At 38.2% G+C, this 11,307-nt stretch overlaps 1 protein-coding gene across 1 annotated transcript; it reads left to right on the top strand.

Moving 5' to 3' along the window:
• Positions 1-8,559: 8,559 nt before the first annotated feature.
• Positions 8,560-10,802, top strand: LOC130214274 (urokinase plasminogen activator surface receptor-like). Its single transcript, XM_056445872.1, has 4 exons — positions 8,560-8,686; positions 10,009-10,140; positions 10,331-10,441; positions 10,563-10,802. Exons 1-4 carry the CDS (start codon positions 8,560-8,562, stop codon positions 10,748-10,750), a joined length of 558 nt encoding a protein of 185 aa, XP_056301847.1. The 3' UTR covers positions 10,751-10,802.
• Positions 10,803-11,307: the final 505 nt, after the last annotated feature.

Raw genomic sequence — 11,307 nt, 5'->3', positions numbered from 1 at the left:
GACAGCTCTGGGGAAAAAGCTGTTCCTCAGTCTGCTGGTTTTTGTCCGGGGGAGCCTGAAGCGCCTGCCGGAAGGCAGGAGAGAGAACAGTCTGTGAGCAGGGTGAGAGGTGTCCTTAAGAATACTGCGTGCTCGGCGCAGACAGTGTTTCTTCTGGATGTCCTCAATGGCTGGCAGTGTAGTCCCTGTGATGCGTTGGGCAGTTTTCACCACCCGCTGCAGTGCCTTACGCTCAGCAACAGAGCAGCTTCCATACCAGACTGTGACGCAGTTGGTCAGGATGCTTTCTATTGTGCAGCGGTAGAAGTTCACCAGGACGGCTGATGAAAGCTGGTTCTTCTTAAGTTGCCTCAAGAAGAATAGGCGCTGGTGAGCCTTCTTGACCAGGCTGGAGGTGTTGGTGGTCCAGGAAAGGTCCTTAGAGATGTGGGTCCCCAGGAACTTGAAGGATGAGACAGGCTCAACGGCCATCCCATTAATGTGGATGGGATCATGTGAGCCTGTTCGTCCCTTCCTGAAGTCCACAATGAGCTCCTTGGTCTTGCTGGTGTTAAGGAGCAGATTATTGTCGGTGCACCAAGTGGCCAGATGCTGTATCTCCTCCCTGTAGGCAGTCTCATCATTATTGCTGATTAGACCAATCACTGTGGTGTCATCTGCAAATTTGATGATGGTGTTGGATCTGTTCACAGGCCTACAGTCGATGGTAAAAAGGGAGTAGAGGAAGGGGCTCAGCACACAGCCCTGTGGTACACCAGTGTTGAGTGTGACTGTAGTGGAGCAGATGTGGCCTGATCTAACATTCTGAGGTCTGTTAGTCAGAAAGTCCATAACCCAGTTGCAGAGAGACGACAGAGATTACTATGAGAAAGGCAAGGATGACTATGCGGATGAGACAGAGTCGGCTAATTTAACATGACTGATGCAGTCTTATTTACACTGTAATAAGAAACGTTTTACTCGATCAGATCACAGGTAAATGCCATGTAAATGCTTAAGGTTAATGTAGCGGCCCCATGGCATCAAAGGAGGAGGCAGAGAGTTTTTACTGATGCTTGCACAGGTGTTTTATTTGACCAGAAGCCATAAACTTTTGAGACTGTATGAAACACTGTATATGCTTCACTCATTTCTTGTCACCGTGTTGCTAATTGCACAAAAACACAGTGTAAACAATCTTAAGAACGTGAAGCATATACACACTCCCAATACAAACCGCACACATGGAGTACAACATACACAAGAACGCAAAGCAAAGCTCAACAAACAACATCAAAAGCACCAACACACAAACAAACATAGCTCGTTCCGCTTTGCCATAAACGGGGAAACTAAATAACATTTGTCTTTAATATAACTTGAGTCTGTTGTTCATAGCTGTGTCTCGAGCTGGAGGTAACAAGATAAACTGTTACACACCGGCCAACGCTGCTGACTATGAGGCTACGAATGGAAAACTACTAAGCCCAAAATTACTAAGCAACTTATGGGCTGTTGCCCTCTAGAGGTGACTTAAAGATAGGGAGGGTGGTGGTCATAGTTAAAGTCTTTCGTCCACAGTGCCAAGTGAATGAGAGCCCCACTGCTGGTGCGTCAGTGATCGTATCGATTGTGCCACTTGCAAGAGCTTTGCCTGCCTGGTTAGCGCTGGCCAGCCCATAGCAATGGCTCATTTGTGTGATCAGACTCGGCTACGCTATTCAATTCACAAAAAGGCCTCCAAAGCTCACGGGTGTGTATTTCACCAGGGTTAGCCCTGTGTCCACCCCTGTTTTGTGGGGTGTTTTGCTGTTTTGCTGCCCTCCTGGTAAAGGATGCAATTGAGCCGATCCCTCCAACCAAGATGAAAAGCGCGTTTTACAGCCCATACTTCATCGTACCCAAAAAGAGCGGTGGGCTACGGCCAATCCTAGATCTTCTCATTTTGAACTGCTGTCTTCACAGGCTGCATATGGCATATGGCATCTGCAGCCGCTGTCTCGCCCCTCGGGTTGCTCCATATAAGACCGCTTCAGCATTGGCTTCATAATCGGGTACCCATAATCGGGTACCCTGTGCCCTTAGCCTCTGGACGGACCCTGCGTTTCTACAGGCTTATGTGTCTCTAAAACAACTGTCCAAACATGTCATCATTTCGACGGATGCTTCCAGTTGTGCTGGGGGGCCGTGTGTTGCGGGCAAGCAGCTGTGAGTCTGTGGTAGGAACCTGGTTGCATTAGCATTTTAATTTCCTGGAGTTGTTGGCAGTGCATCTGTAGCTGGGCCGCTTTTGACCCACGCCCAGATCTATGGAACCTCATGTCTGCATATTGACTGATTGCTTGTCTTTATTTCCTATATTGTATAAACTTATTGTTTGCTCTACTTTTACAATGGCCATTATTGATTATTGAAACTGATATTCAGCAAATGAGACGGGGTATGTTTCAGATTTTTCAATGAGAATGAAAGGCAGTTTTGTTATAGGCTCCGTTTTTGTTATAACTATGCATACAGTGAAGATGACAGCCCTATAAATATGTAGATACACGATGCCTAACATTTTTTATGTCTGTTAAGTTGTTAATATAAAAATTAAGATAGTTCCTATCATGTTTTTATTTTATCGATAAGATTGTTTGAGCCTTACATTGTATAATGGCATTTGGTCACTAGGTGGCAGTACGATACTATATAACTGTGGCATAACTGCATTGAGGAAGTGTGTTGGTAGGAAGCACACAGTTTTTGACCGTACTAAAGAATAGCATGTAATACAGATGATAGAAACTGTTGTTTGGAAAAAAAAATAAATAATATTTTTTTCTTTGCATCAATTTTGCCTACGGACTAACTTTTATGCCTACAAAAGCTGCTCATTCTACCAAGGATAGCAGCAATTGGAATGCCGCTATAAAATAGTGAAACAACATAGCCAGGGTGATGTGAATGAGGTTATACAGTACACTGTTCCCTATGAAGATTTACCTGACATCTCCACGGGAGTTTGTTTTCCATATCAAACATGCGAAGTCTGAACTTACAAGGAAAGAAAGGAACGTTTGGGCACCCCTGCACTACAGCAATTTTATCAGATATGTCAGATCATACAAAACTTTAAAAAAAAACATTCAAAAACAAAGTCATTTTACTTCTCAATGTGTCATTTGATTTCTGTAGTGCTAGTAATAAAAGTATCTTACACTCTCAGAAATAAAGGTACAGGAGCTGTCACTGGGGCAGTACCTTTTCAAAAGATACATATTTGTTCCTGAAGGGTCCATAATGGTACATCAAAGGTACTTTTTAGGTACATTTGGGTACAAATATGCACCTTTGAGGAACCATTGTGGACTCTTTGGGTACAAATATGTATCTTTTGAAAAGGTACTGCCCCAGTGACAGCTCCTGTACCTTTATTTCTGAGAGTGTACCTCTTATTTTGATTTTTTTTCCCACAAATCTCTTCCCTTGCCTTACAGGTCCAGCATCACAACAGCTCTGCAGCAAAGGCACAGAAATAAACCATCAGAAAGCTGATGTAATAATGGTTTAAAAATAGAATAACTAATAATAAATAGCAAATGTAAAAGATGCTTTCTTAACTTCTGTACTGTACTTAATAAAAGCCTCTCTGTGACATTGAGACTAGAATAAATTACCTCTGTGATTCACATGCTCAAGTAACATGTTGGTGTAGTTGCTGATGTACCACAAATGTTCCTCAATTGATCAACTATACTGATGCACAGATTAAACAAATTGCCCTTCATTTTCATTTATTAAAATGACATGTATATAATTTAAACAGTATTGACAACAGATTCTACATCAGCACAAATACATCACTCACTCAGATGTCTGTTATTCTTGTAATTTGCTGATCTGCAATACTTTTCTGTCAGACATACAATACATATTTTTCTGTCAGATATTTGATAATCTTTTTGGTTTATGTAAATTTACTTTTGAAACATAACGTTATATGTGCTTACTGGAGATCCTAACGTTACACAATCAACATTTACAGCAAAATAAAGTAGACTATAATATAAAGTCTCTTTACACCCTCAGCAATTCTACAGTGCACTGTAAAGTAGCTCAACACATGCGAGTTTAAGACGAGGAACGGTCTCTGGTTTCTAATTCTCGCATTTCAAACTGACCGCATCCTCTTCCTCCTTCATGCTGTATGCTGTGATAGTTTCCTGGAGTAGAAAGGTATCCATGTGATGTACTTTTTTATGGTTACTGAAGTGTCAAACCCCTGAAGTTTCAAACTCCTTTCTTTAGGTATGTTTGCTCCTACTATGAAATATTTAAGCACACATATTCGAACGCAAATCAAGTGTAGATACGGCGAATCTCGCAAAGGGTAGGGTTTCGGTTTTCGAACGCAGTGATTTTTCCTATCAGCTGCCGCAACGTTAGAGCACCGACTTCACACCCCATCCCCTTTTGGCTGAATTTCTCAGAGCTTGCGTTTGGGTTGGCACAAGTCACTTTTGTACCAAATATCACAGTGATATTTGGGGCAAAAAAGCAAGAGCGCAAGACGTAGATTTGCAAGTGAAAAACATCGCTTGAGACTCGTACCGGCAGATTCGAGCCATTGCAGTAATGTTTTTGTGTTCGTGCTTAAAAAAAATAAATAAATCAAACGTTTTACATGCATTCAGCTCTCTTTGCATGGTTACACAATTCAATCTACAGATGTACAAGTTTTACCTGTGACTTCACATTGAAGTCATTGTGTTTGGGAACAGAGATGAGGTTCTCAAGGTGAATAAGGTCAAGAATCTTGGTGTTATTCTGGAGTCAGGTCTGAATTTCAATAGTCATGTCAAACCAGTAAGTAAATCAGCATAATATAATCTTAAAAACAGCAAGAATTAGATGCTGTGTTGGAGAAAACAGGTCTTTACACTGGCTCCCAGTCACATTCAGAATAGATTTTAATGCATTATTACTTGTCTATAAATCACTAAATGGCCTAGGAGCTCAATACATTACAGATATGCTGACTGAATAAAAACTTAACAGATCACTCAGATCTTTAGGATCATCAAGAAATTTCAAGTTGTTCAGTCAAAGCAGGGTGAATCGGCCTTCAGCTACTAACAGCGCCCCCCGCTGCTGGAATCAGCTTCCAGAAATGATCAGATGTGCTCCAACATTAGGCACATTCACATCAAGACTGAAAACACATCTGTTTAGCTGTGCCTTCAATAAATGAGCACTGTGTTACATCTGACAGATCGCACAATTGTGTCTTTTTTTTTTCATTATTTTATAACCCGTTTTAACACATTTTAATATGTTTTTAATAGAGCTGTCAAAATTAGCACATTAACACATGCGATTCATTTGAAATATTTTACGCGTTACAAACATTTAACGTGTGTTTAACGTGCAAAGAAATATGGATAAGACAAAGGAAGCGCTTTTATAAAGAAAGTTTCAGTATCAAACAATGTCGCATCACCAGACTGTCCAGTGTTTCCTCCACAGTTTCATGCAATTTCGCGTGTTTTATTTTTAATCTTTAGACTTTAACTGCAGTTCAGCAGTTCACTCTCATTCAGCAACATATTCTTGATGCCCCGTGACAATTATTGTATAAAGATATAAAGTAAGGACTGCTGGAAGAGTGCTGTTTTAATGGAATTTAATACCGCATAACGAATGAAAAGAAAAACCTCTGCATTTCGGGACTCGGGTGGTCCTTTAAGGTAATCAAAAATCACTGCTTACATGGTAGACCCTAAATCAGTATTATCTTAATTATAAAATGTGTTGATGTCCATGTAAATGTACTCAGCGAAAGTGCCAGATGATGTCGCAAGTTGTCAAAGACAGCCCATTTCTCTTCCTTCAAGTTGATTCCCTGAGCCCACAAATGTTTCATTAAGTTTGACGTGTTTCCCCCTACACGCAACTTTTGTAAATCATCTGCTTCACGTTGATGTGTCAGAGTCCTTGCTTGTAAAATACAGCCATACTTTAGAACGCTTAGTTGAAGCAAATTTGATGAACACAATCGTGTGTGTTGATGAATCTGAAGGAAGTCGTTCACTGGGTGCGCTGTACTGCGTGCATTGTCTCTCTGTGTGAGTGTGAGTGTGTGTGCGCGTGCGTTTCCTAGCAACAAGGGCAAACGCCTAACATCGTCTCTTTAAGGCATTCTATATATATGCTATGGTCTTTGCGGTGTCCGTATCCCTCAAAGCTGTTTAGCCCCTTGGCCACATTGTCCCTCATTAATGTCAACAGACTGGGCCGTCTTAGCAACTGGCTAAATGTTAAGGAGGACAAAGCTAATTGTTTCTACTTCATAATTAATGTTCTAAACTCACAGCAATACAACCTTACAATGAGTACAATTATTTGTATTCAATACTTTATTATTATAATTTTCCATATTTGCAATGCCTGTATTTTGGATTTGTTTTGTAGTCCACTTAGAATTCAACATGGAAATCATTTTTGTTTATCATTGGCATTGCTTGTTTTGAAAATCAAATGACACTTACATGCCTGTGTTTTCATTTCTGTAATAAATATGGCTTTTCGTGATTAATCATGATTAATTACAAAAAAGTGTGATTAATTAAAGTGTTGCATTTTAGTTTTTTTGTTAAACGCACAAGACACTTCCAAAAGCATCATGTTTCTTTTTCCACACAACTGCTGACACAAACTGCATTCACACGATCCACTTTGACACGAATTATAAATTACAACACATTTGGATTCTTTCGATTGGCTCTATACAAATGTTAAAAGTACTGACTGTACAAGTGGATGCATCAACTTTAAAGAAGTAAAAGAAAATCTTTGCCTGATAAATAAATGTAAAACTCTTGTTTAACTCTAATATCTCCTGAAATCTTTTAAATCTAGTAGATTGTTTAGGCTGATGTTTCCGCAGCCTACGACCAGGATTAATCATACATTCAGGATCAATGGATGGAGCATGGGCACAGCATTAGAGACCTGGTGATTTCTAACAATCACTGACTTAGTATGATATAATCTAGGGACCAAATCAAACTTTCTTTAAGTATGAGCAAGCATGGGCCATATTATGGGCCATATTATATGGGCCTATTATTACTTAAAGGAAATTAGCTTATCTGCTAAGAATCGGAACTGGCGAGGATGTGTCCGTGAGCAGATGAAACTGGCCAGCATACTGACTCTAAGCGACTTCGGGTAAACGATGAACCATTAATTGAGAATAAGGATTTATTAGGTTAACTAACCTAAATTAGACCTAATCACAACCTATAAGCTAATCAGCTTGAATTAGATGAATCTGAATCTAAAATTATTATAAATTGGAGTCAGATTAAAATTCGGAGTTGGAAACAAATTAAAATAAACTTTAGTGAATAAAAATATTTCTTTTCACATGTGCTAAAAGGCTTACATGCATTTAACCTTCACCCATGCTGTTAGTTCCGTCATATGAAAAATAGATGGGCCCTTACAGTACAAAAGCAGCATCCAAGAAAGGTCTAGTTCTTTAGGGGCAAAGATGGGCTGAGGATAGCCAGTTTACCAACATATGAGATACTTGACAAAATTATTGAAATGTTTAAAAACAATGTTCCTCAAAGAAAGATAGCAAGACATTTATTTCACCTTCAACAGTGAATAACAATTAAAGATTCAAGGAATCTGGAGGAATTTCAGTGTGTAAAGGACAAAGGCGCAAGCCTAAGCTGAACAACCGCAATCTTCGATCCCTCAGCCGGCACTACATCAAGAATTGTTGTTCATCTTAGGAAGCCTGTTTTACAGCAGCCCGTGTTTTTTTGGTGTCCATGTTAACAGATTAGAGCTTTCATACTGCATGTAGAAGCAGCGCGTCAGCATGAGGCATGAGCGTCGCTGAAGCAGCAGTGCTGTGATAGTTTCTGCGCTGGGTCTATTTTTGCCACGCTGCTCATGCTTAAAGTGACAGTGCATTAATAATGACCAAAAACACATTGAATGACAGTACAAAGCAGCAATTTTACCCAATAAATGCATCGATAATATCCACTGATTTATATTATTAAATCAAATGAACTTAAATGATTAAAAACTGCAACAAATATTTAGGCGCAAAAAAAGTATTTTTATAGAGAGACAGATAGGTAACTAGACAGAGTAGACAGCGATAGATTGATCTGTGCAGCAGATGAGCTGCGCACTGCACATGCAGTCGGTGTGAAAGGCAAATGCCTGCGTGCTGCTTCTACTCCCCATACCCGCTGTGCAAGCGCTGCTCAAGCGTAAGTGATATCAATACATGGGCTCAGGACTACTTTGGCAAACCTTTATCAAGTACCACAATACATAGTTAAATCCACAAATGCCATCACACAGTGGAAACGTGTACTGTGGTCAGAATCAGCATTTCATTTTTGGTGAGAAATGGTCGATGTGTGCTCCAGACCAAAGAAAAGGATCATCCAGACTGTTGCCAGCAACAAGTCCAAAAGCCAGGGTCTGTCATGGTGTTGGGTTGTGTCAGTGCCCTTGGCAAAAGTAACTTGCACGTCTGTGATGCACTGTTAATGGTAAAAGGATATGGAGATTTTGGAGCACAGTATGCTGCCTTCTTTTTCAGGAATGCCCATGCATGTTTCAACAAGTCAATGCAAACCCACATTCTGCACACATTACAACGTCCTGGTTGTGGAGGAAGAGGATAAAGGTACTTGACTGGCCTGCCTGCAGTCCTAACCTGTACCTAATAGAGAATGTGTGGCCCATGTTGAAGCACCAAATATAACAAAGAAGACCCTGAATATTACACTTGAAACAGTTCATCACTTGGTATATATATATATGTATATATATATACGTATGTATATATATATATATATATATATATATATATATATACATATATATATATACATACATACATATATATATATACATAATATATATACATACATTATATATATATATAGATATATATATATACATATATATATTATAATATATATATATATATATATATATATATATATATATACATATATATATATACATACATATATATATACATACATATATATATATACATATATATATACATACATATATATATACATACATATATATATACATACATTATACATACATACATATATACATACATACATATATACATACATATACATACACACACTATATTATATACACATACATATACACATACATACATATATACATATACACATACATATACATACACACATATATACATATACACATACATATACATACATACATATACATATATATATATATATATATATATATATATATATATATATATATATATATACACACACACATATATTAATTGCAAACTTTTCCACAAATTTCTAAAAACAAACAAAATCATTCATTTTTATTGCAAAAATCACAACAACAAAAAAATCATGAAAAAATAGAGGGTCTGGTAAATGAAGTTGCTCCTGCTACAGAATAACAACCCTTTGTCTTAGATGCTTTTCGTTGTCCCTCTCCCAATCCCATTCAACAGTTGGTCCCCATTTGCTAATCTTGTGATCACCCAACACCGTGTAAAGACAAAACAACTTTTCTAATAATTTAGCCATTTTGGGAAATGAGCATCAACAAACATTTACAGTAGAGTAGAGTCTGGGTCAGGGCAGACTTTTGTATATTCTTAGTGTTGTAAACTATGGTACAAAAACCTGGTAATACAATACCAGTACTTTTTCTGTTATGTTACAGACTTAACACATTTTTTCATATTATTTATTAAACAGTATAATGTTTCAAACTACTAAAATGTCAATAAAAGTCACTGCAGAGTTGACTTAACAACATCAACAGTTAAGAGAGCAGAGATCAAGGTCCCATAATTCAATTCATTATTCTAAATAAATGACAAAATATGAATATTTTTGACAATGTCGATTTAATTTATTTTCTACCAGCCTGTCACGGTTTCTAAAAAAAACACTGCTAAAATGCTATGTTTTAAACTATTTGTAGGTGGCGTTACTACTAAAGTGAAAGCTAAAGATTGTTCCACTAGTTGTGCAGCTGGATCCATGAACCTCGGCATTTTAATGATGTCTTCTGAGTGCTGTAGCAGTGACCTGTGTAACGTCCAAGACACTGCAGGTACTGTAATATACTTTACTGACTATATTCACACGACTGTCTTCTAAATAAGTCAACACTCATTTTACCTTCAAAAAAACACTCAATCCTAAAATAAAATAAAGAGTGTGGCTTTTCAGTTGAGCACTTATTCAATACAACAGTTAAAGAAATTCAGAAAATAAACAAATACCTTGTTTTCCTCCTGTAGATCCCGGCACTGGCTCTCTCAATGGAAACACGTGTTACTCTTGTGATGGGAACAGCTGCTCAAATGTTCTGAAATGTTCAGGCAGTGAAGATCGCTGCATCAAAGCAACAGGTGAGAATCTGGAAAAAGAAGAAATTCATTAAATCAGTTTGTGCATTTGACAAAGATCACATCACATACAGTCTCCCAGCATTCAGCTTTGATTAAGCTTTGTTTTCTTTCGATTCTCCAGGGACTTTCAGCGGCCAGACCACAGTCGTAAAAGGATGTGCCTCTAAATCTATTTGTGATGCCACATCAGTCAGTAGTGTTCAGGGCATCTCCTGTTGTTCAGGGAATCTGTGTAACGGAGCTAAAAGTGTGACTCAGAGCTTTCTGATCCTCTGTTTTCCTCTGATCGCCTTCATCCTGATGCTCTGAATACACATTCAGTCTGACAAAATAACACCATTACATGCTATTCATTTTTAATAATAATCCACACTCAAACAAATATATGATAGTTTTTATATTGTGATGTCTCTCTATGGGTGTTTGATAATTACACAAGGCAAAACGTTAAAGAATAAATCAATTTTGGCAATGGTTTGTGGTCAGTTTAAACAATGTCAACATAAATGAATTAAAACATTAATAAACAATTGTCTGGGACTCGTCTCTGATTTGATGATGTTGGATTTTAGCAGTGAAATTCAGTAGGGGTGTAACGGATCACGGCTGATCTGTAATTCGTACGGATCACAACCCACTGTTTGGAACACATGTGACCCGCGGATTAATACATTTATTTTACTAGTAGATTAATCCTAAATTTGAAACAATCACAGAGAGATCACCTCTCGCATCATTCAAATCATATGTATGAAAGCATTTAGGCCTTCCTGTAAAATATAATGATGATGGAAGTTGTGGTGTGTTATTCGAGATGTCCACCATTTTGGCAGCCCGATGGTGCAGTGGGTAACACAATCGCCTCG

Source organism: Danio aesculapii, chromosome 21, assembly GCF_903798145.1.
Source record: "Danio aesculapii chromosome 21, fDanAes4.1, whole genome shotgun sequence".
Taxonomy (NCBI): Eukaryota; Metazoa; Chordata; class Actinopteri; order Cypriniformes; family Danionidae; genus Danio; species Danio aesculapii.
This window is presented reverse-complemented; position numbering and strand designations above follow the sequence as displayed.